This window comes from Siphateles boraxobius, unplaced genomic scaffold (assembly GCF_051911475.1).
Source record: "Siphateles boraxobius isolate OS27281-9 unplaced genomic scaffold, OSU_SipBor_1 104, whole genome shotgun sequence".
NCBI classification, from domain to species: Eukaryota; Metazoa; Chordata; class Actinopteri; order Cypriniformes; family Leuciscidae; genus Siphateles; species Siphateles boraxobius.
In genome coordinates, this window is record NW_027508705.1 from 1,902,835 (window position 1) to 1,929,219 (window position 26,385).

General features: G+C 37.0%; 2 protein-coding genes across 2 annotated transcripts; one reads left to right on the forward strand and one right to left on the reverse strand.

Annotated features, from left to right (window-relative positions):
• Window positions 1–341: 341 nt before the first annotated feature.
• On the reverse strand, window positions 342–7,594 carry LOC143754503 (uncharacterized). Its single transcript, XM_077247039.1, has 9 exons — window positions 7,514–7,594; window positions 6,725–6,792; window positions 6,604–6,651; window positions 6,448–6,512; window positions 4,754–4,791; window positions 4,590–4,663; window positions 4,394–4,456; window positions 2,919–2,969; window positions 342–549 (listed from the first exon to the last, which is right to left on the reverse strand). The coding sequence occupies exons 1-9, from the start codon at window positions 7,581–7,583 to the stop codon at window positions 496–498; spliced, it is 531 nt and encodes a 176-aa protein (XP_077103154.1). The 5' UTR covers window positions 7,584–7,594; the 3' UTR covers window positions 342–495.
• A 740-nt stretch (window positions 7,595–8,334) lies between these two features.
• On the forward strand, window positions 8,335–24,900 carry apmap (adipocyte plasma membrane associated protein). The gene is made up of 9 exons (XM_077247019.1): window positions 8,335–8,639; window positions 8,754–8,870; window positions 11,583–11,698; window positions 12,015–12,107; window positions 16,962–17,078; window positions 19,634–19,808; window positions 19,989–20,123; window positions 22,210–22,402; window positions 23,451–24,900. The coding sequence occupies exons 1-9, from the start codon at window positions 8,548–8,550 to the stop codon at window positions 23,658–23,660; spliced, it is 1,248 nt and encodes a 415-aa protein (XP_077103134.1). The 5' UTR covers window positions 8,335–8,547; the 3' UTR covers window positions 23,661–24,900.
• Window positions 24,901–26,385: the final 1,485 nt, after the last annotated feature.

A 26,385-nucleotide genomic window follows, 5' to 3' on the forward strand; every position in this document is an offset into this window, starting at 1 on the left:
ATGGGTTTTCAAACTTTATAAACTGCTTTACATATTTGAATTGTTCTGTTTGCCTATATTATAGTAATGCCAAAACGTTTCTGCAACTTAATCTACTCTTACCGGTAATGTATGCCATTACATTAGATTGCGGGTTATGAAATCTTAGTGGATAATGTTAATAGGTAATGTGATTCTCTTCACCTGTGGTCACACTGATAGGACACCAACTGGATAAAAGCCATTGGAAAAATGACTCAGAAACTTATTTTTTGTAGTAAAGTAATTTACAGGTCAGACATGTGTCCATGTGTTTTGGAGGCCAGTTGATATTGAAAAAACAGATAAAATACATGATGATATACTTAAACAACTCCAGAAAAATCATTCAGATTCTCTATAGATTTAAAGAAAAACTGAAGAACAGACAGATTCTACTCTAAGATGTTATTGGTCATGTTAGTCAGTGCTTATATTATTGAGTTGAGCCAGTCATGCATGACCTGTGAGCATCATTCACCACAGTGGAGCTTTTCTCAGCATCCCCTCCCAACAATAGCACTCGGACATCTAAAATAAAAGAAATCTCAATTGTTATTTTAGTTAATCTGAGATTACCTTGCATTTTAAATTGTAAAATCATTTTAAATATGCAATATTCAATATACAGGTGCTGTTCATATAATTAGAATATCATCAAAAAGTTGATTTATTTCAGTAATTACATTCAAAACGTTAAACTTGAATATTATATTCATTCATTACACACAAAATGATATATTTCAAATGTTTATTTCATTTAATTGTGATGATTAAAACTGACAACTAATGAAAATCCCAAATTCAATATCTCAGAAAATTAGTATATTACTTCAGAGAAATACAAAAAAAGGATTTTTAGAAATGTTGGCCAGCTGAAAAGTATGAACATGAAAAGTATGAGCATGTACAGCACTCAATACTTAGTTGGGGCTCCTTTTGCCTGAATAACTGCAGCAATGCGGCGTGGCATGGAGTCGATCAGTCTGTGGCACTGCTCAGGTGTTATGAGAGCCCAGGTTGCTCTGATAGTGGGCTTCAGTTCTTCTACATTGTTGGGTCTGGCGTATCGCATCTTCCTCTTCACAATGCCCAATAGATTTTCTATAGGGTTAAGGTCAGGCGAATTTGCTGCCCAATTAAGAAAAGGGATACCATGGTCCTTAAACCAGGTACTGGTAGCTTTGGCACTGTGTGCAGGTGCCAAGTCCTGTTGGAAAATTAAATCTGCATCTCCATAAGGTTGGTCAGCAGCAGGAAGTATGAAGTGCTCTAAAACTTCCTGGTAGACGGCTGTGTTGACCTTGGACCTCAGAAAACACAGTGGACCAACACCAGCAGATGACATGGCACCCCAAACCATCACTGACTGTGGAAACTTTACACTGGACTTCAAGCAACGTGGATTCTGTGCCTCTCCTCTCTTCCTCCAGACTCTGGGACCTTGATTTCCAAAGGAAATGCAAATTTTACTTTCATCAGAGAACATAACTTTGGACCACTCAGCAGTAGTCCAGTCCTTTTTGTCTTTAGCCCAGGCGAGACGCTTCTGACGCTGTGTCTTGTTCAAGAGTGGCTTGACACAAGGAATGCGACAGCTGAAACCCATGTCTTGCATACGTCTGTGCGTGGTGGTTCTTGAAGCTCTGACTCCAGCTGCAGTCCACTCTTTGTGAATCTCCCCCACATTTTCGAATGGGTTTTGTTTCACAATCCTCTCCAGGGTGCAGTTATCCCTATTGCTTGTACACTTTGTTTTCTACCACATCTTTTCCTTCCCTTCACCTCTCTATTAATGTGCTTGGACACAGAGCTCTGTGAACATCCAGCCTCTTTAGCAATGACCTTTTGTGTCTCGCCCTCCTTGTGCAAGATGTCAATAGTCATCTTTTGGACAGCTGTCAAGTCAGCAGTCTTCCCCATGATTGTGTAGCCTACAGAACTAGACTGAGAGACCATTTAAAGGCCTTTGCAGGTGTTTTGAGTTAATTAGCTGATAAGAGTGTGGCACCAGGTGTCTTCAATATTGAACCTTTTCACAATATTCTAATTTTCTGAGATACTGATTTTGGGGTTTTCATTAGTTGTCAGTTATAATCATCAAAATTAAAAGGAATGAACACTTGAAATATATCCGTCTGTGTGTAATAAATGAATATAATATCCAAATTTCACTTTTTGAATGGAATTATTGAAATAAATCAAGTTTTTGATGATATTCTAATTATATGACCAGCACCTGTAATTAAAGAGATTGCTAATTTATAATTTAGATATTGTTGATATATAAGTGAATAATTGGCATTATTAAAGGTGGGGTAAGTGATTTGGAAAACAACCGGCAGATTTTGAAAATATACAATTCAAATGGTCCTACCTTCTTTCCTCCAACGCTGGCCCTGACTCCACCCATTCGAAGAACATAGACGCGCAATCATGCACGAGCGAAAACTCAGATGCACGAGAGATTGTTTGTAATGACGATTTACTACTAATCATGGAACCGCCTTTACTGACGAGATGCGCATGCGTCACGAGTATGCGCACAAAGGGGGTCACGCGCGCTGGGGGGAGGGGGGTGTGGTACGACCGTTTGATTGACGAACTTACTGTCTAATGATTCCAGGTGGTCTTGGAAATGATAGACTGGAGTTTTTCGAGCCCTGCCTGTTCCACAGATGATTAAATTGCTTAATTTTCATTTCAGTGCTTCTAAGGCTAGGAATAGGAATAGGATTTCAAGGAATAGGAATAGGAATAGGATTTTCAATAGTAAGTGGGCTAGGAATAGGATTTCAAGTTATTTTGAAAAAATGGAGAAAAAAGAGAATCACATACCCCACCTTTAATTATTATGACATAAGGATGATTATGATAACAAATGAGGAATGACATTTTACCTGCATTCGTTTGTGAAGAAATACCAACTGTTGATTCAGTAACTCAATATCCTGCAATAAAAGGCATGAAATTAATTAGCGCATTACTACTTTTTTAGAGACAAATATTTTGCCATATGCTTAGTGCACACTTGAAGACCCGCCCACAAAGGACGATAAAGTAAAAAAAAAAAAGTTCTTAAAGGGATAGTTCACCCCAAAATGAAAATTCTGTCAGTATTTACTCTCCCTCATGTTGATCCAACCCCGTAAGACCTTCGTTCATCTTCAGAACATGAACTAAGATATTTTTGATTAAATCTGAGAGCTGGATCACTCCTCCATAGGCTTCTAAGGGATTGAAACTTCCCAGCCCCGAAAAGTTATTAAAGACATCGTTAAAATAGTCCAAGTGACTACAGTGGCTCAATCTTAAGTTTATCAAGCAACGAGAATACTTCTTGTGCGCAAAAACAAACAAAAATAACAAGTTTATTTCAACTATTCATTTCCTTCTCTGTTGGCCTCGAGTCAGTTAACGTAGTGTGATTGCGTAGAGCTACGTCACACGTAGGCTCACTATTGACCGACACTGGTCATGTCTGTGATGCGTGTGACGAACAACAAAAGAAACGTACGCTATTACACTAGTGAACTGACTCGAGGCCCACAGAGAAGGAAATGAATAGTTGAAATAAAGTCGTTATTTTTGTTTATTTTGCGCACAAAAAGTATTCTCGTCGTTTGATAAACTTAGGATTGAGCCACTGTAGTCACTTGGACTATTTTAACGATGTCTTTAATAACTTTTCGGGGAACAAGTGTCAATACCTTAAGAAGCCTATGGAGGAGTGATCCAGCTCTCAAATTTCATCAAAAATATCTTAATTCGTGTTCCGAAGATGAACGAAGGTCTTACGGGGTTGAAACAACATGAGTGAGAGTAAATACTGACAGAATTTTTGTTTTTGGGTGAACTATCCCTTTAAAATAAAAGAATCCACACCACACCGATAATGAAAACAGCACAGTGAAACGACATCGTTGGAATTACTTTTGGGACAATTTTTCCCAGCAGATGAGTGATAAAAACATGAATCCATCCTGCTTTAAAGAGCTCAAGCATTTAAAGTGACAGAGGACAAAACGGCAGCGCAGTTTTAATAAACAGATCAATATCATCCGCTGGCGTGGACTCTAATATCGTTATAGCTATCGTTCTTGGTGTGAACGGGCCTTAAAAGTTGACAGAATTCACTAATAGCACATGCATGCATATAAAATGTACAATCTGAATCTTCCTGGAAAACAAGAAATTATACTGATCATGACTTACAGACATATAAGACTTTTTCTAATCTAATACAACCATATGCATATAGAAAGTGGCAAATCATGGTTCTTCTGTGGGCAAACTAAAGCATTTTACACTTTATTGAGCTACATCCTGTTTCAACAGGAAATACATGTTTTTAGATATAAGATCAGAAGTTCACCTTTGTCATCTTTTCATGGTGTCTTAGCTTGATTTGAGGCAACAGCTCCTCTAATCTTTCAATCTGAAATAGCACCAGATGTGTCATAAATGTTTGAAATTTTCATACTTTGTCACCAAGGAAGTGTTTAACAGTCAACTTGATTTAAAGAAGCAAACCGAGTATCAGTGACTTGCATCTGAGTCAAACGTCTCACCTGTTTCACAATGTTCTGTAGTCTTGACTTCAAGGTTTTAATAAAAATGGGAATGCTTCTGGGTCTTGGGTTGACTATATTCATAAGGGAAAATTGTGACTTTTTTAGATAATATAATAAAGCTTTGGGGGGGGGGGGGGTTGGATTATTATTAGTTGACATACCATGCTGGTAGTTTTTAGCCACTTCAAGGACGTACGGCCTGCAAAAAGAATATGAACAAATTAACACATTTTAAGTAGTCAATCCAGAAAATATAACATGACTAAGAAAGGATTAACAATAATAAACAGAAAGAAATTACCATGACCATCAGACATTACCCAGGTCAAAAATGTATGTCAGCCATTAATATGTATTCTGTGTTTATCGTGTGATGATATCTTGTGCATTTAGATCTACTTGAATTTGATAAGTATCGAAAATGTAACATTTATTCATTATATGCAATAATTTATTTCAATCGATTGATTAAATTTAGATATTTTATATAATATTTGTATTTTTAAAATAAGTCCCTGAAAAGTAATTATAGTGTCCAAATACTGTCCTGTAATAAAAGAAGGGAAATTCTGACAATGGAAATTCCTTTTGTTATTGTTGGTTGAGGCTGCCACTCATTTATGTGAGCTATAAGTAGCATATGAGCGGAAGTGGAAGTATAAGCTTATAACGTAGTATAATTATTTCGTTGAATTATTAGAAAATAATGTCCACTTCGCTTCGTGTTGTGGCCGCAGCTGTGCTTTATTTTCTGATAATACAGCGGACAATCAACGGAGTATAGTCTATCACTACGGTTACCACACCTCAAAACATTCAGATGTTGTATCTCAAGACATTTGTCAGGTTTTTGTCCTTAAAACTAGTGAGAAATGTCATGTAGCTTTAAAGCTACTAAAGGATCACTGATAAAATCGCCATAGCCGCGCTGACAGTGTGTATCCGTATTGCCTACTGTAATATGTTTGTGCATTTGAGAGAGAGAGAGAGAGCGGGTGAAAGAGAGTAAGTTTGTTTCTGCCACGGAATAAAAAATACAAAAGGTGATTGCGACTAATTACAGTATCTCACAATTCTCATGATTTTTTCTCGCAATTGCGTGATATAGACTAAAGTCACAATTGTCAGTTAAAAAAGTCAGAATTGCTAGATACATGGCTACTCACAATTGTTGTCACGTGTAGGCTATGTTCTGTTTTCGTTGTGTTCTGTTTCTGTTTGCTGTTAGTTTATTAATGAGTTAATTATCCTCTGTTCCCTGCCTGTTTGGATACAGATTGATTAGAGTCCTCAGTTCAGGTGTGCCTTGTTAATTAGATGCTTGGTTTTCAGTGTTTATACAATAGGGTAGTTTTTAGGTTTCAGTTTGCTCCTTGTCTTCCATGTCTTCCATTTCAGTGTGTTCGAGGTTGTTTCCTGAGTTTATATCTCGCAATACTGAAAACAATGTCAGAATTGTGACCTAAAAGGTCGCAATTACCTTTTTTTATTAGCCTTTTTTTTTTTTATTATTCTCTGGCGGAAACCTCTTCCATAAGAGTATGTGCTTCACATAGTCGAAATAATGTCATTTTTGATCCTATTGTTTACTATATTTATTTGCTTGGTCGGTGTCGTTGTGGGTTTTTGGTTCTTCTGCTGTTCCTTTAAAATAATAACTGAAATCATTCGGCGGAGTGATATGGAACTGTAATGTGGTCAAGACCTCCCTGGAACTACTTCAGTCGTGCGTTTCCATGAAAATAATTGCACACCTTAGAATGTTCGTCAACCAATCAGAATCAAGCATTCAAAAGCCCTGTAGTATAAATTTATATATCTTTGTCACTAGGTAATATTGTTTAAATAGACTTACATTTCCTTGCTGTTTGGTGGCATGCAGCAGTTTAATGGAATAAGAGATCCTCGATTGTTTCGCATCTGAAAATTGATTTCAAAATATTTCTGTTTAAATATGGAGCAGATAGTAAAGATCTCAATCAGCACAGGAAGTTTGTGCATGTCAAAATACCTTAAGTGTTAACTGAGAAGTGTCCAGCCTGAAAGAATGACCTAGTGTCTGTAAGGAGAGAAAACACCAATTTAATACATATTTTGAATATCACTAACCAAAGAACTGATATAAAACGCACTTGTTTTATGGTGGTTACTTTAGCCCCACTTGGTATGTGAACTTCCCGAAGGGCCGTGACCCTGTTATCTGTAAAATAACTGGTTATGTCAGCACTCATATTTACATCCATGATAGCACACGCACATCAAAGAGATGTCTGCCCGAGGGACTATTTTTTAAAGTGTTTGCTAATCTGATATAATTTCAATAAGAAATTGAAATTTCTTTCTACACATCGCTAATCTGCAATGTGTCTCTAAGACTTCTGTCAGATGTTAAATAGACATTTAGAAAACGTCTTTAAGATGTGTATGATTTAGAATGTGTGTAAAACGGCCTTTTTTCTAAGACTTTCTCAGATGTTTTTAGATTAAGCACATTTAGCAGACATCTTAGAGACGTACCTATGCTATATCTTTTACATTTGCATGTGATTAGCATGTCACAATTATTCAAAGCCATAGTCAAAATAATATCCATTTTTTCTTTCTTTTGTCGTAACCAGTAACTCTTTTTCTTGTTCATCCAGTAACTTTTGCGCTGTCAGATGCACCTGTTGCTGTCTATCCATCGCAATACATTTTACAACATCAGTGGCCGAAAGGCAAAGTTAATTATTTCAGAGTAATTCAGTATATTTTATAAGAAATGTTGTACTCTTATAGGAAAAATAATGAAGGTGGCAAAAAGGCAGAAAAACAAGGATCTACAGCATCTTTTCATGTTGCCATGGTAACCAGGATGCTGCGCAGCTGTCCGCTGTTTAACTACATGCAATTTGGACAGATTATTATAAAATTAGACCAACCGTTGAGATCAAGCCTCTTGAGCGCAATCCAAATTGTACTACGAATGTTTTCGGTGTTAATAATAGCCATTGCAGCATAAAAATACACCTCTTGTGCCAGCGTTAACCAGCAGTGTGAAGGCAGATATAAAAAGTACAATATTTTCATAATTAAAGTCAGAATTCTAGCAAAAAAGTATTAATTATTAATAATAATTTACCCATTACTATTACTCATAACAGGAGTCATAGAACAACTAAAATACACTTAGTCATTGTTACATGCAGTTACTATAGTAATAATTAAAACATGCAAATAATTCATAATTACATGCAATGGACCCTAAACCAATTCCTAATCCTAACACTTTAGTAAGTATTACTTAGAACTTAAATGTATAATTACAGTGTAACAAAGACACCTTCAATAAAGTGTAACCACACTTCCCTTTACAGTCCTGTTCTCAATGTACATACTATGTACTTATTATAAATAATGTGCTTATTATAAATAAAATAAAGTGTAACCCAGAATGTTTTTATATATTATTTATGTATTAATGTGTTATGTTGTTACAAGATTATTTATGCTTTTAAGAGTTGTTCGGTTCCAATGATATTTAAAGTGTTTGACGTGTACAAGCTTTCTTGATTCAGTGGTTTTATCTGTGCACATAATGTCATAAATGAAACGTTTTGTGTATTTATTCCTTAAAATGCTTTATTTATTTATTTGCTTATATTGATGGCAAAATGTAATTTACTGTAAGCTAATTCAGTCGTTGTGTTGCCTTTCTAAAAAAAAAAAAAAAAAACCCAAAAACTTTTAATTTGAAAAAGGGGCCTTGTGTCACTGAAAGTGTTTCATCGTTTCTCCGCTCACACGTCACTGACTGAGTCTAGAACGCGCGTGTGTCTCGTGCACGTCATTATGAACTGCGCTGGCTTTGGGATGTTGTGAGTACATTCTTCGTTTGTTGGACCAGCGTTTATTTAGCCTTATGTTTTAGTGAACGTAGCTGTGAAACGGAGAAGAGAGTCGACACAACAACAAAATGAATGAGCCCGAGGGACTGCGGTTCAGGAGGTTGAACAGACCTCAAATAATTACTGACGAAACCCATGAACCCCAGTATAAAAACACAAGGTAAGACATGCCTACCTGCCTTCATTGCTTACTTGGAAATGCACTTGATTAATTGATGTTAAATGTGTCCTCGTCAGAAAAATGTAAACCATATTGCTTTGTTGTGCGTTGCAGCACTTACAGTGGGAAGGTGTTTCGTGTGACGTTACTCTCTCTGGTGGCTTTCCTGCTTTTCCCACTGCTGGTCCTCATTTTCCTGATTGATTCTCCCATTCAACCAGAGGCCTTCAGGTGAGCTTTGTACTCTCACAGAGATCTACACCTTAAGCATGGAAAACAAGTTGACTATTTCAGACATTCAGGGTTTCCTCACGACAGTTCCTGGGAATACAAGTTTATATAAAAACTAATGGAAAGATGCATTTTCTAGTTACACTTCGCTCTTGAATATTTAATTGGATAGAAATCAGTAAATGACTAACTGATACATCTTTAGAGTAATGCATGTAAAATAGGATATTATTCATGCAAAGGTGTGTAAGTTAATGATGTAGGTGGTTACAGAGTACAGGTGGGACATTGTGCAAGTTAATACCGCATTGCTCAGAAACCATGAGTTATTGTCATTGGTCCTACTCAAACTTTACAACTGACATTTAGCAATAAACATTATTACCAAATGGCAAAAAGAACATCCTTAAACATTCTGTTGTCAAGCTGGAAATGTTGCAATTTAAAAGAAGCCCTATTCAAAAAGTAGTACATTGCTTTAATTGTAAAAACTGCCGCCTTTTAGACTTCATGCGTTCAGTTTTAATGGTTGAAGGACTTTTTTACACCCAAAATGAAATATTATCTTTCCCAATGTCTTTTCAACCCTTTATAAATATTTACAATATAGCCTAGCTTAGCTTCTTCTTTCCACATAACTAAATTGGAGGGTGGTTTATACTTTTGTTAGTTGTTCCAAAAAGGAAAAATAAAACTTGAAACATAGTCACTTGAGCACTTATATATATATATATATATATATATATATATATATATATATATATATATATATATATATATATATATATACACACTATTCTGATTTGTATTTTTACATTAACAGTGTAATAAATTTTCTATTTATTAATTAAAACCAAGTATGAATTTCATCAAGTTAGTGTTTTTAAGCATTTTTACTAAAGGCAGTAATAATTTAAATTATATTTTGCTTGTGAACTGATGTTCAGCTGTTCTTTTTAAAAGTCAAATTATTTCAGATCATCAGACATCAAGCTGGGTAAACACTGGTCACAAACATGAAGATGTGCCTTTAAGCTGATTGCTCCCCCACAGTCATCATGTTTTCGGGCCATTTCACGCTTGATTTTGACCTCATCTATATAATTACAACTTGTTTGGGAAGAATGCAATGAAAAAGCCTTTGGTGACATTAAACCGTAATCTCCTGCACCTGCAGTTTGCCAGGCGTTACTGGGACTTTCAGTGGGACTGAGTTTTATGGCCAGATGAGACCAAAATAAAGCTTTTTGGAAAAACACCTGATGTGGGTTAGGCATAGACTGAACCATGGCAATGTAGAAACGTTCCTCATCCCCACTGTGAAGTATGGTGGTGGACTACATTTCTTCCAAAAGACCCTGGGCAACTTAGGAGACACGGAAAAATAAAAATAAAAGGCCAGCAGACATAAAATCAACACCTGACTGACCCTGTCAGGAAGCTTGGTTGGATCTTCCAGCATGACAACGATCCAAAGCACGTCTCAAAATAAACCACAGAATAGTCCACCGATCACAGGATGAGGGTTTTGCCATGGACATAGCAGTCCCCTGACCCAAACCCCTTAAAAACCTGTGGGATGAGCAGAAGAAAAGAGTCCACAAGCATGGATCTCTGAATCTGGAGGATCTGGGGAGATTCTGAATGGAGGAATGTGTTCATCAACCATATTAATTTGTTATGCATTATAGGAGAAGTTTCATAGTAGTTATCTATCTTGGCAAAGGGAAGTTGCACAACGTAAATTAAGGGGTGCCAATAATTGTGAAATGCATATATTTCAGAAAATTTGTTTTATGATAGTATTTTGTTTCTTTCAACTATTTGACTTTAATTAAAGGTGAGATTTTTGTGAATATTTTGAATGAAAGACTAAGAGGAGAAATTGCAAAAACTAATTTTCACATTCAGTTTTGCTCATACTGGGTACATAATTGGGTGCCAATACTTGTGAAGCCCACTGTATTTATTCATGTTTTAAATTAGATTTAATATAAAAAAAAATATATAAAAAAATATATTTTTATTTTTATTTCAGCTTTATTTTGATTACTGAAAAAAAATAATGCTAAAGATAGTTGATGTAAATGAAGTCGCATGTGGTATGAAAGGTGTCTATTTTTTTATTTATTTTTTAATAAAAAATAGACCAACATTTGTGAGCTGTGGTGGAGGTAAAGCTTATTTGCAAATATTTCACAATATGACTACTGAAGACATGAGTCGTATGGACTGCTTTTATTGTTTTTTTTTTCTGTCCTTTCGTTCTGATCAGTATAAACCTCCTTTTGCGTTTCACAGAAGTAAAATAATATAGGTTTGTAAATGATATGAGTAGGAGTAAATGAAAGCACAATTTCATGCACTATTCCTTTAACGCTGAATGGAAAGCTTCTTTAATCATTCTTTTATATCTCATCCAGTATAGTCCGTTTGGTTCTGATCTTCTGCCACAATGTTCTTGAGAGTCAAGACAAAATCCAATATAAATATTCATCTTAAGTCAAGCCCCACAGTGCTTTCTCATTTCTTTTTTAGTTCTGACAATCGTTAATAATTGATGCCTCTGCAGTTGATATGTAGGGCACTTCATCTCCTCCAGCTTTCTGCTGAAAGAACGGCTTTCAGTTCAGTTTTTCTCAACATTTCTGAACATGAAGCTTAACTAAAGTTCTTCTTTGATTTTTTCCCCCTCTTGTGTTTAATAATTAGTCTCAGTGAACCGCCTCTTATGACTGGCTGTTACGAGCCCAACCTAATACTCAGACAGGCAGAGCGACTGTTCGAGGAGCGGCTCATCGGCCCAGAATCCCTTGCCAATATTGGAGGTCAGTATTTGCAAAGCAATGCAGTTAAAACTTGACCTTTCACCCAGTGTGTCGCAGCTGTTTGGCAGTGTGTGCACTGAGAGATTAACTGTGGTTGTACTTGCCAAAATAGGTAAAAGTTGAGATGACTTGCAGTGTGTTATTGTATTTTTGTATTGCATGCATGCACACTGACAATATATAAGGAAGTATGAAGATCTTATAAATTATTATATGTAGATCTTAATATTGATTTTAAGTCATTAAATATAAAAAAAAAAAAACGATTTGCTTTAATGACAGTATGTAATGCCTCTAAATCATTCTTGTTTTGTAGATGTTTTGTACACTGGGACGGCTGATGGAAAGATAGTCAAAATCGAGGGAAAGAACATTAATGTATTAGCAACACTTGGCAAGCCACCATGTGGTAAGAAAACCAGCAATACTGGACGGTTTCCTCAAACACTGCGTAATGTGGGATTTCAACATAAGTGACCTTGTCTTTTGAAACGCTCAGGTTCATGGGTTTGTTGCACATGGCATGAATCTTTGTACAGATTTCAGTAACTTTTAGGAAACTCATGTGTTTCACATTTGCTAAATATGATCGGATTCCAATAGGATATGCACAAAAAATGATTTTGGAATAAACAAAGCTTTTGTCGACTGAATTTTAATAGTCACACAGTCCATGACAAACAGATTGTTAACACCTGGTCCATCAGGCATGGCTTATCATTTGAAACATTAGTAGTCTAACGTTAGCTAATTTACATGGCTGCTCGCTCTAATGTTAACGTTATCTTAGATAAATATTTGCTAATATTAGGCACATATCCAAGTGTTTGTGCTGAGTGTGGAAACAAAATTATACAGCGCTTACTTCATGACATGCATTTCTCTCTAAAGTCACATCCACTTTACTGTGGAGATGAGGAGTCCGCGTCGTCAACTTCATCTTTGCAGCCGACACTCGCTAGCTTATTAATAGCCTAAATTAAAATGTTCAGACAATCTCTTTGCTTTTTACATTCATAATCATTACTTTTGCCGGTGAGCTGCAGTATTACGGTTTAACTATTAGCGGCGCCAGGAATTTGATTGTAGGTGGGCCTCCAGAAAACTGGATGGGTCAGTTAAAATAAGCACAAAAAAAAAAAAAAAAAAAACGGGTTCCCCTTCATCTCCGTTTCAGCGCTTTTCTGCGGCACTGGACAGCGATTCAGTAGCCTTGTATCTGTGTGGCTCTTGTGTCGCTGTCCTCAGCTCAGTGCTGTAACGTTAGCCTAACTGGCGGGTCGCACACTGGACAAGATGCGCAGTGCTGCTGCGTCGCGTCTAGGACAACTCGAGGTATCGCACACTGGACAAGCACTTTCTCAGTTTATGGCCAGCAATACTGTTATGTTTAAGGACATTATGGAATTAAGATAATGTATGTACTATGTTATGATTGTAGCTACTGTAGAATTAAATACAATCGTTGCTGACTTTGCAGTCTGAACACTTTACCTCTGAGCGTGGTTAACTGAATTAATTGAGAATATCATCTGAAAATCCGATAACATCAGCAATTTTCATTCAAGCAGCTGATTTCTGTAAATGAATATAAAACTAAATGTATATAGCAGCACAGGGTGAAGTCAGTATATACATTAATGACGATTTGAGACAAATACATTTAAATTTAATATAGGCTAAAACAAATGGCGCTCTGTGGCGCGGCAGGATTTTGAACGCTGCGCTTCTCGTCCGGTGTGCGATCCCCTTATGTCACACGTGGGGTAGAAGTCGCTGATTGGTTGAGAAGCTTTCACTCAAAGCTTTCCTCGGGCTGCTTATTGGATGAACTGCTAGAATGAAAATCACTCACTATAGGCCTGGGTCAAAATGGGCGGGCCCGGACCTAAATTGGGTGGGCCCAATTGTAGCGCCGCGGGGGGGTTTAACGGGTTTAACTTTATGTGAATGATCGGCCACAGATTCGGAAATTTATAAAACCTGCGCAATGTGTTTGTTACAATTAAACTTTCCTACAACATGATGCTGGTATCATTATAAAGATAAAACCTAAGTGATGTCATTATTACCTGGTTGAAGTATGTTTAAGAAAAAAAACTAAACGCTAATAAAGTAATTCTTGTTATGGGATTCAAACTCATCCATCAAAATGCAATCAACGGAAAATTGCTATACTATTGTACCACCACAGTAAGTGAACGGATCTTAATCTTCAAATATTATTTTCTGTAGCCTAATGTTTCATGATGCCACTGTGCCCATGTTGCCTCACGCTCACATGCTGATATAGCCTCATCTGTGTGAACAAACAAATGACCTAAATAAATAAGCCCTCCATTGAGCTAAGTCATTGCAGTTTGTTTTTATTCACGCTGGTACCGTTTTCAAGAGGTACATTTTTAAAAATGTTCTTTAATCGAACAACAGATAATCAAAAATGGATTTTTTCCTATAATTTTAGTACATTTTCAATGTTCGGACAAAACAAAAATCACAAAGTATCCTTTTCACTACACACAAGTGTTTCATCTACCTTACATTCATAACTGCCTTTCATAATGCTTACTATCAAACTTTTCATTTGCATCTTTTTTTATTCAGTTGAATACGTTTAATCCAACTGATTTTTTTATTAATCTAATCACATCTATAGATTTCTATATAAATTCTATAGATATGGATTCTATAGAACAGCAGAGAGAGAGTCTGTTTACGCCGGAAACCATCAATGACAGTGTAACTATTAGATTAATCAGAGATAGATCTGGTAGGCTAACTGTTACATCAAAATACAGGCATTTTACATTACAGAATAACGTGATACTCTCAACAGAGGCCTTACCCTGGTAAAGACTGCCAAAGTACTGAAACTTACACTTCATCTAAAAAGGTCAACTAGAGTATAGATTATGGTGTAGTTGGAACATTTACTGCATACTCTGTTCTAGCACAAAAACTCATGGTCATATCTTTATCATATCTTTTGATAACACTGGATAGATAATATTACAAACATTATACATTTAATATAATTGACATAATGTAAATGTATTTTCCAATATGGCAACTGTAATCAGTAATACTTTGATTTACTAACAAGTGTGATTTGAAATCTTGTTTACTATTGAATTATCTGATTGTTTAAAGCACTAAATTAGATATAAGATCATAGTTATGTTTTGGTGATTAAACCAAATGTTCTACAATGACTATGTGGAAAGAAATATATAGGCTTGCTGTAAGGGGTCCCAATGAAAGCTTTATATCACATTTTGCGAGAGTAAGTATGTGTTAGGAGTATGACTAACTTAGCTCAATTAATCTGCTTATTTAGGTCATTTGATTGTTGATTGAATACTGAGTGATGAGTATTATGCGTTTTGATAAGAACTTGTCACTGTGTAATATAATGTATTCAGATGAGGCTATATCAGCATGTGAGTGTGAGGCACAAGTTAACATGAGCATCATGAAACATTAGGCTGCAGAAAAGCTTATTTGAAGATAAAGATCTGTTTGTGGTGGTAAAATAGTTGAATAGATAGAATGTGCCAATGTTGCGTTGCTTGTATTTTGTTGGATGAGTTCCAATCCCATAACAAGGATGACTTAATAAACCTTTTTTTTTTTTTTTTTGTTAAACGTACTTCTGCTGTTCCAGGTAATGACATCACTAATGTTTATCTTTACAATAATACTAGCATCATGCTGTAAGAAAGTTTAATTGTAATGAACGCACTGCACAGGTTTTTCGAATTGACGAATCTGTGGCCAATCGTTCACATCTGGCGTAAAGTCATAATTTAACACGGTCACCAGTTAAAGCTACAATATGTAATCTTTCCACCAGAGGTCGCATTTTCAAAACAATAAAAAAGACGAAGCTGATGACGCTGTGAAGCAAAGTGGAACTATGGGAGATGTCGTTTTCACCATCCAGAGATGTATAGAATTCACAAATCATATAAATTCTATATCAGCTAATAAATTAGTTTTTGTATTACCTGTACGTTTGATAACACTATGGGGCTGTTTACATGACACTTTTTTCAACTAAAAAACGTAAAACGTTTTGGGTACCTGAAAATGCTAAGTTTTGAAAACGTGTTTCAAAGTGCAAGTTTTGAAAAAGGTCTCCATGTAAACAACAAAAACGCGAATCTCTGAAGACTATGACATCATGCGTATTACGTATAACAGCGTTTTTAGATGTTTTCGCGGGTCCGTGTGAATGGGGATCATTTTGACAATGGTGTCGTCTGTACGCGGAAAACTCGAAGGAAAAACTTCTCCTTTTTAAGCATATCGTTGTCGTGTAAACGTACCCTGAGTTATGTCATCGTAATGATTAGCTGCCAGGAACGTGAAATGTAATGCTATATTAGCTTGTTACTAATATGTGACTTTTATGTCAAATTATTCAGTGGGTTAATACTACAAATTTTTATTATTTGTTTTAAACATTTTTATTGAATGGCAACCGGAATCATTTGGCGGAACTGGATAATTTCTTACGAAATTAATTCCCAACCCTAGTTATGATCAGGCAAGACTTTAGGACCCGCATTAAGATTATAAAATATTTGCAGTGCTGAAGTGGGAACGCCTGAAAACATTGGTTTTGAGTGTGTGCTGCTTGCGACTAACAACAAACTCTTGCTTGTACCTGTGTACAGTATGCTCATTTTTAGTTCTTCCTTGTCATTCATTCATGATCTTTGCTTTATTTTTCAATGATTCTCAGAAATTGCTTACTGCACTTTTAATTTATATTTTAAATGCTCATTATTATGGTTTAGTATTTCTTGTTGAACAGTGTTACATATAATATTCTTTCTCAGCCCTGAAACGGAAGCCATTGTAATTGAATTAATATCACAAACGCCTGACTTGTAGACTAATGGCTTGAACCAGCCCTACTGGTACATTACACTAATGCATGTAAAGCACACATGCATTAATGTAATGTAACATTAAAGGTTCCTAAGTGTATTTTATTACAGTAGAAGATGGCATTTTATAGTGGATGACTGTACTCATTTCTTTCCCTGGCTGTGCTGTAAACTGCTGATACTGTGGAAACAAACATAAAATGTGCTTAGAATTTTAATTGTTGACAAGCTCATGCATTTTGTTCCATCAAACACATCAAGTTATTAAATAACTGTTATGTAAGATATAATTGAGAATTCCAGTATCAAATAGCCTACTATTATCATTAGTGTTGAATATCCATTGTCATTTTTTTCCTGATTCAAAGGCTCTCATGAGCAAGAACACACTTGTGGACGTCCTCTGGGAATTCGTGTGGGACCCAATGGCACCTTGTTTGTCACTGATGCCTATTTGGGACTGTTTGAGGTCAACCCTGTCACGGGTAAGGAAAGAGAATACACATATTCTGTTTTAAAATTCAGTACTCATTTTAAAGGGTCATTCCACCGGTGGAGAAATGAATATGTATTGAAAGTGGGTCATATATGTAGTAGAATAGAATCATAAATTTCTAATTTGGGACCTTCTTGGCCGATAAAAGGCAGAAAATGACTTTTTAGTGCTTGTGGATTGTAGACAACAATCCCCATAGTGCATTGCAATGCTCAGCTCCGCAGACCACTCCCACTACAGTAACGTTAGCTAGTTTAACTGCAAGATATTTGTGCAATGAACCTGCCACGTTAGCGTGTTAACAAAATGAAAATAAACTTACTTTACAGAAAGATGACCATTTGACCCTGTAGGCTTTGGCTAACGTTGCCAGTTGAACTTAGGTATTCTAAGGGCGTCTCCAGGACGCCGGTATTCATATGGGGTGCGAAACTCGGGTGAGCAACAACACACACGTCCGTGTCATCCTCCGATTCCGTAGCACCGCTGGAATTCTCGGCAGGAGACAGACTCTTGTTCTGTGTCCATTGGCGCACAGTGAGAGCACAGGCACCACCAATCTGCCCCAGCTCGAGCCATTGCGGGCTCCTCGTCCTCGTCTCGTCGGCTGTGGTGACAGCAGCTTCAGCCGCCTCCTGTTCCTCCATAGCCCTCAGCTGCTCGTCGCTATACTGTGGCTCATAAAGGTAGCCACGAACATCCGTTTCTACCATAACATCGTCAAAATCCAGATCCTCCATAATGCATCCGCCTATGTATTCAGTACCTTCGTCCATATTTTCAAAAAGTTTCTCCCGGTGAAATCAAAGGCACTGGCACTGATCTGTGATAGGTCTGTTAGCGCATTAGGTCCAACCCCCTATGGGCAGGTTTGAAAGGGTGGGAACTAGTGCTTGTAGTCTTCACAGAAATCCCCCCCTTTTACACTTCCTCCTACGATGACGTAAAATGACGATTTTTGCGTCATTGTAGGAGGAAGTGAAAAAGGTAAATAGAGGATTTCTCTCGTCTCGGGGAAAATGAAAGACCGTTGCACGACCATTCAATAGTATGACTGGATTTCTAACAATGGAAATCTTAATGCAAATGGGTGGAGTGACCCTTTAATGCCTGGCTCACACTACAGGAGTTTTAGGCCGATTTATGCCCGATTTCCCCCTTCCGAGAATCGGAGAAAATATCTTGTCGAGGACCTCGATCGGTTCCGATGTTCGGAGCAGATTATATGGTAATGTGAGGCGTTCACAGATCGAATCTTACACCTCCCGATCTGCTCTCACACAAATCGGGCTCGCCCCGATCATATCAAACATGTTTGATATTTATCGGGATGAACAAGATTGTGATTACGTCAGTACTGTCACAATAGCCAATAAGAAACAAGTAACGTTAGGGCTGTGGTGATAGAATTTCCATTGAGGTAATTTTGAGTGACAACTGCGTGATATGCGGTATTATCTTCATTTATTTATTTATTGTTAAATAAATAAGTGTTACGCTGTTGTCAGCAGGCACGAGGACTAGTAAAGTTACATGTTCAGTAATGAAACCGAAACTAAAAAAAGTGGAGTAAACAGAAGATGTCAAAATAAGGATCCACATAATATAATAACAGAACATAAACCTGACAATAAGCTTGTTAGATCATTGTTATACAACAGTTAGTTCCGATCATCGAATCTCACCTAACGAGAGGCTTTCTGCTGATATTTCACCACGTCATTGCTCGTCTCTGCGTGTTATAGACAGGCTGTCACTCAGTCCAGTTACACTGTTACGACACTAGGTGGCGGCAAGGCACTGCCTTTGAGGGAGTCATTAAAACTGTTCATTCAACGGAAATGTAAAAAAATTCAGATTCATTCTAAGATGTAATGAAACAAGCTGTTAATTATTTTAATATTTAATTTTAACTTTGAGCTCCACTTTATAAGGCTCAGCTGAGCAGCAATCCGGCGCATGGGTAACGCTGAAGCTGATGCGTCACTTCATAGAGATCAATGGCATTGAGTCATTGTATTGACCAGAGCTGACACCATTCATTAGAAATATCCTTAAATGTTAAAAGAATGATTTTTTTTTTTTTAAAGAGTTTGCTTTCCTTGGTCAAGGCAACCTTTTCACGATTATGACTTGATATGAAGGACAGATAGCCTATTTTGTTTACATCCACTTTTCCGCTTCCCATCTGTTGCGTGAGATCACGTGGTCATGGTGGAATCATATCAAGGCTCTTCCTCTGGCACGATAATCTTATTAACATTGTGTAGTGTGTGATGCGCCGCGATTTTCAAATCTTGTAGTGTGAGCATGTTTAAGATGAGGTAAGAAAATCTGCAAAGATTCTCCTTAAGTGTGTGCTGCAACCAGATTTAAAAATTGGTTAGGATTTTAAAACTCCTGTAGTGTGAGCCAGGCATTAGGGTTATAGTTCATGCAAAAGAACACAAACGGAGGAGTTGAGACATCACACAATAGTTCAGAGTGTCCACGTCTCTGTCAAGCTCCAAAAAGAACAATGCACTGTCTCGTTTTGACTTTTAGGTGAGGTACAATCTCTGGTGAGCACAGGGAAGATGATCGGTGGTCGACGTCTGGGCTTTGTGAATGATCTGGATGTCACTCAGGATGGGAAAAAGGTGTACTTCACTGACTCCAGCAGCAGGTGGCAGCGCAGAGACTTCATGCACCTGATCATGGAGGCCACAGCAGATGGACGGTAACTGGGACATGAAACATTCAGGGGCACATCTGATTTTCAGTGCATTTCACGGGTTTTTGCACTTTACAGTTTTATTGGTTGGACCTTTGCGCATAGTTTCTGAATCACTGCTCGTTTTCACTGGGAATTATGTTTTAGTACGGTGACTGATGTTGCTAATTTGTTTTGTTTTTTCAGTGTGCTTGAATACGATACAGAGAGCAAGGAAGTTTCCGTGATGATGGAGAACCTGAGGTTTCCTAACGGCATCCAGCTCTTCCCTGATGAGGAGTCTGTTCTAGTGGCTGAAACCACAATGGCGAGAATAAGGAGGTGATACTCGCCTTACTGTTTATATTCAGTTACTTTGGTCGTTGATTGTTAAAACTTGTATATTGTTTCATTTGTTTAAAATGATTCTAATCAAAACCTGGGATGTTATTATCCTAGAACAAGAGCTATGTTCATACTGTTTTTACTATTTCTATTGAATATACTGTACATTAGCGTTCAAAAGCTTGGGGTAAGACAAAATAAAAAAGAAATTAATACTTTTATTCTGCAAGGATGCATTAATTAGATTTTCTTTTTTAAAGTGCCAGTAAAGTTTTAAAATATTACAAAATATGCATTTTAGAATAAATGCTGTTCTTTTGAACTTTCTATTTATTAAGAGTCCTGAAAATAATACAAAAATATTTAGCTGCACGACTGTTTGCAACTGTGATAATAAATGAAATGTTTGAATGATTTTTGAAGGATCATGTGACACTAAAGACTGGAGTAAAATTCAGCTTTGCATCACAGGAATAAATGACATCTAATATATATATTTATTTTGTGTGCACATAATTATATAAACAAAAACTTGACAACAATAATATATGTGTATATTTATATGCAGACACACACACACACACACACACACACATATATGTATACAAAATACTGTTATTTTAAACTGTAATATCTCACAACATTACTGTTTTTACTTTAGCCTATTTTTGATCAATGCAGCCTAACACTTCTTTCAAAAACTCGTAACTTTTGAACGATAGTGTATTTCTATCCCTCGTGGCATCACATCTTTGACTTTAGAGATGCTCATGTTTGCTTTCTAATACAAATCCCAATTAATAATTAGCTGTTCTGTGCTTCATTTTTCTATATTTCAACACTGATTGTCCTGTGTAATTTTAAGCGTGTTCCTACCGTCGGGCTGATTCATTATCAGGTCAGCTAGAACACATCAGTTCTCCCTGTCACTTCTTTATCGCCTCACAGCTTCACAGCTGACCTCTTGAATGACGTAGTCCTCATTCACTGCTACATGACGTCTCATGTCTGCTAGAGGCACAGGCCGTTCTCACCTGGATAGATGATGAGTGCATGCAGTTGCCAAGGCAACGGGCTCCATCGTTAAGCTTCCCGTGTGGAGAGATGCATAGCATGTTTCCTCTTACTAAAGCTAGTGTGGTCTCAGTACTCCAGGTGGTTTAATATTAATGTACCTTCCCTTTACCTCTGTACAGATAAAACCTTATCAAGATTATTCCAGTTCGCACGGATACGTGGAAGCGACTAAAAATTCTGTATTATGCAGGCCAGACAAGTAATTTGATGATGTAAATTTGTAAAGAAAGACAAATGTGCCTGTGCACATATATATATATATATTTCAAATGCGCATACCTATAGACTAAACGCATAATGTGCATGTGCGTCAACGTTTTCACAGATTCACGTTTTTAAAGTTTACACGGAGATGATAATTTTTTATTTATTTTTTACATTTTTCAAAACTTGCACCTAGGAACCTATTTCAGAGTTTGCGTTCTCGAGCCACCAAACACTGTTGTTGTGCTGGTGAGCTGCTAGAACACATTAAAAGTTTTCTGTTTTCAGGTAAAATGGTTAGCAGCCGCTAAATTAATAACTAATGATCTTTGCAATGGAAGTGAATCAATCAAAACTAACTTTATCTTGACAATAACTTTATTCTAGAGCTGCTGTAAAGCCAAAACAATCTCTGTTACCGTATTTTCCTGTTATCACTGTAAAGCTGCTTTGAAACAATCTTTATTGTTAAAAACGCTATATAAATGAAGGTGACTACTTTAACGCCGTGGTGATCTGGGATGGTCTGGTTAAATCAGTAGAAACAGTACTGGGTAAAAATAACCCCCAGAGGCTATGTTAACTGAGGCTATGTTTATTAAAAATTAGACAATGTTGCCAAAAGAGTTAGCAATTTTTGGTTATGTATTGGAACCAGATTTGTTAAATTCCTAACAAACCCAATGTTGATAGTCTCAAAATGTTGAAACGTCATCTTGACTTGTCGGTTTAGCTGATGTATCGGTCTGTCACTGCTCATGTTCAGTTCTACATATTGAAGTTTACTTTGTTGTCTTCACAGAGTTCACGTGTCTGGCCTCAATAAAGGAGGAATGGATACCTTTATAGACAACCTCCCAGGATTCCCTGACAACATTCGACGCAGTTCTTCGGGAGGATACTGGGTGGCCATGTCTGCTGTGCGACCCAACCCCGGCTTCTCTATGCTGGACTTCCTGTCTCAAAGACCCTGGATAAAGAAGTTCATATTTAAGGTAAGCTGCCATTTAGAAGTAAAATAAAAACTTTACAATTTTTTTTATTTTAAATACCAATGTTTTTTTATATACAAATAAATATTTTTTTTATTAAAATGAATAGTAAACAATGTCTGGGTAATAAATCACTTTTCAAATAGACAAATACATAGACATACACTTGTTTATGTAGATGTATATTGAAATACTTTAAAATTGAGTTAAATGTAATGGAAAAATCTCTTTTCAAACTGACAAGTATATAGACATTTATTGATTTTATTTAAATAGTTTAAACATAGTTAAATGTAACAGTAAAATAACAATCACTTTTAAAATTGACAAATATATATAAAACAAGAAAATAAATGAACCCGTTTATAAAAAGGATCTCGAGACCCACAAGTTTCGTAATCACGCTGTTTTTCTTAATAGTGCAACAGTCGGTTCCGGAAGTAGATTCTGCATTCATTTTTTCCATAGGGAAATTGAGTTTAAACTATAACTTATAAACCTTTAAAGGCAGACCTACTGTGAGCTACGAGTTTGTTAATCGATGGTATTTGCCATTATTCCAGCTTAAATAATCGTGTTTAACAGCAAAAATCCTGGTGAAAAACTGCATTACACATGATGCTGAACAAAAAATGACACCCATCAGAGTCGAAAAAAGCAACTCAACAAAAGATCTCATTAGCTCCGCCCACTCCCATGAAGCGCTGTGAATAATAGTCGATCTCTCTACGCTTTTTTAAAATACTTAAACATTTGTGTGTGTGTATATATATATATCTATATATATATATATATTACGCAGCTTATTGGCTTTTTTTTATCCCCATGCAAAAAATTATAGGAAAAAAGACTTCTCAAACCAGTGCCTGTGAAAAAGGTGGCTTGCACTGTTGTACTCGAGCACAATTCTTAAGTGAACACTAGGAAACATGTTGTCTGGTTAATTAATTGCTTATTTTGATAGTAGTTCTTGTATTGGTGGTTTTACACATTCCAACTCGATATATATTTCTGAAATGGATATGCTTTCCCATGTTTTGTGTGTTCTCAGCTCTTCAGTCAAGAAACTCTGTTGAAGTTTGTGCCGCGCTACAGCCTGGTGGTAGAGCTTCAGGACGGTGGGACGTGCGTTCGTAGCTTTCACGACCCTCACGGCATGGTAACTGCCTACATCAGCGAGGCACACGAGTACAACGGCTACCTGTACCTGGGCTCCTTCCGCTCCCCTTATCTGTGCAAGCTGGATCTGAGCAAAGTGTGAAACATGCTGAAGAACACGTCACAATCCTGACAGATGCTCAGCTTGAGTCATTTCACTGTGGCTTCTAAACAAACAGATCCCGAAGCAATTAACACAAGAACACTTATCAAATTCTTCCATATTGTAGTCAACCTATGACCAAACACAGTCCCTTCATTTTGTCCCATTCTCTTTATTTAGGTCTGACAGATGCCTGTTTTTTGTTTCATTAACCTGTGTGGGTGACTTTCTTTTTTTAGAGATGTGCGGTGCATAAGCTCTTTGGTAGCCGATTTTTTTTGTTTTGTTTTTTTATCAAAAGATGTGCCGTAACTATTTTTATTTCTCTCCCTTGTGACAGAAATAGTCGTTTCTGTACTTGTTTTATTTGCACCGACCATCATCTGGTCCTTAAAATAGTGCTGCCAACTGTTTTTCTTATAAAGGCGCTGTGATACAAATCAAGGCGACCTATAAAAACTATAACTACTGTTGTTGACAGCATAAGGATGTTGTTTTGGGGAAGTGAAAGGGTATTTTCATTTCATTATAAAATTAATATCCTGCAACATTACGCTAAAATTATTTCTGGTTTTAAGAATGTTCGAATGTGTGAATGTTTTGGTTTATTTTTAATTAACAGATTGAAGGTATTCCTCATTACATTGTTGTTTGTATATGTTGCAGAAATGAGAGCTGTGTCACTCTTGGCTGATAAATGCTGCTGGCTTTATAATATTTAGCACACCCTTACACAAGTATCTGTGTTTTCCATTCATGCGTTATAAGATGTCTATAATAATTATCAGCAATAATGTCATATAACGGGTTCTCAACTGGTGGCTCACCGCTCATTTGATAAGAAAATGGTGAAAAAATAGTCCTAAATGTAAATAGTAAATTAAATTAATCATATAATCTTGCGTAGTTGGGAAAGCAAAATTAATTCGCTTAACTTTTTTCTTTTTGCATTCCAGTAGTTTAAACCGTATTGCATGATGTTAGCAATGCCATGGTCATGGGTTCGCTTCCCAGGGAATGCGTGAACTGGGAATGGAGACAATGCAAGTCACTTTTTTGATTAAAGCTTCTGACAAAAGTAAGTCTTGTTGAGCTCAAAGATTGTGTGGATACTCGAGCTACACCATTAATCGTTAAAAGATTGCGATCTCAATTCAAACACCCATGTGATCTTATTCCTAAATGGCCATTTGGCTATATCTATTAAACCTTTGACAACAAGTACCAGCGAACATTCAAATCTGTGTTTTCTCTGTTGCTGACCATAGGGAGGGAGCAGTTGTCATGTTCAGGTATTAAACAACTTCACAAACATTTTTTGAACCACACAGTTTATTATTTCTGTCTTAAAATAATTCAAAAGATCACAGAAGTACTGGGATAAAAGTTTATAGTTCAGATATAAACACTGATTGTGATCAAAATAGAATAAAACACTTTTTGAAAGTAACTTGATGCTTAAAAAAATTGTATCGGTGACAGTTTGTGGCAACAGGTCACTGTTAAAATATATATATATATACAGGTCCTTCTCAAAAAATTAGCATATTGTGATAAAGTTCATTATTTTCCATAATGTAATGATACAAATTAAACTTTCATATATTTTAGATTCATTGCACACCAACTGAAATATTTCAGGTCTTTTATTGTTTTAATACTGATGATTTTGGCATACAACTCATGAAAACCCAAAATTCCTATCTCAAAAATTTAGCATATCATGAAAAGGGTCTCTAAACAAGCTATTAACCTAATCATCTGAATCAACTAATTAACTCTAAACACCTGCAAAAGATTCCTGAGGCTTTTAAAAACTCCCAGCCTGTTTCATTACTCAAAACCGCAGTCATGGGTAAGACTGCCGACCTGACTGCTGTCCAGAAGGCCATCATTGACACCCTCAAGCAAGAGGGTAAGACACAGAAAGAAATTTCTGAACAAATAGGCTGTTCCCAGAGTGCTGTATCACCTCAGTGGGAAATCTGTGGGAAGGAAAAAGTGTGGCAAAAAACGCTGCACAACGAGAAGAGGTGACCGGACCCTGAGGAAGATTGTGGAGAAGGAGCGATTCCAGACCTTGGGGGACCTGCGGAAGCAGTGGACTGAGTCTGGAGTAGAAACATCCAGAGCCACCGTGCACAGGCGTGTGCAGGAAATGGGCTACAGGTGCCGCATTCCCCAGGTCAAGCCACTTTTGAACCAGAAACAGCGGCAGAAGCGCCTGACCTGGGCTACAGAGAAGCAGCCTGGACTGTTGCTCAGTGGTCCAAAGTACTTTTTTCGGATGAAAGCAAATTTTGCATGTCATTCGGAAATCAAGGTGCCAGAGTCTGGAGGAAGACTGGGGAGAAGGAAATGCCAAAATGCCTGAAGTCCAGTGTCAAGTACCCACAGTCAGTGATGGTCTGGGGTGCCATGTCAGCTGCTGGTGTTGGTCCACTGTGTTTTATCAAGGGCAGGGTCAATGCAGCTAGCTATCAGGAGATTTTGGAGCACTTCATGCTTCCATCTGATATCATTTTTCAGCATGACCTGGCATCTGCTCAATGTGCCAAAACCACTGGTAAATGGTTTACTGACCATGGTATTACTGTGCTCAATTGGCCTGCCAACTCTCCTGACCTGAACCCCATAGAGAATCTGTGGGAAATTGTGAAGAGAAAGTTGAGAGACGTAAGACCCAACACTCTGGATGAGCTTAAGGCCACTATCGAAGCATCCT

Coding starts and splice junctions, on each gene's coding strand:
- LOC143754503 (XM_077247039.1), bottom strand. CDS start 7,583: ATGGCTATTATTAACACCGAAAACATTCGTAGTACAATTTGGATTGCG. Junction 6,513..6,603: donor CTTCTCAGTTAACACTTAAG/GTATTTTGACAT, acceptor ATCAATTTTCAG/ATGCGAAACAATCGAGGATC. Junction 2,970..4,393: donor ACCATGAAAAGATGACAAAG/GTGAACTTCTGA, acceptor CTTTTATTGCAG/GATATTGAGTTACTGAATCA.
- apmap (XM_077247019.1), top strand. CDS start 8,548: ATGAATGAGCCCGAGGGACTGCGGTTCAGGAGGTTGAACAGACCTCAA. Junction 19,809..19,988: donor GAGGCCACAGCAGATGGACG/GTAACTGGGACA, acceptor TTGTTTTTTCAG/TGTGCTTGAATACGATACAG. Junction 22,403..23,450: donor TAAAGAAGTTCATATTTAAG/GTAAGCTGCCAT, acceptor GTGTGTTCTCAG/CTCTTCAGTCAAGAAACTCT.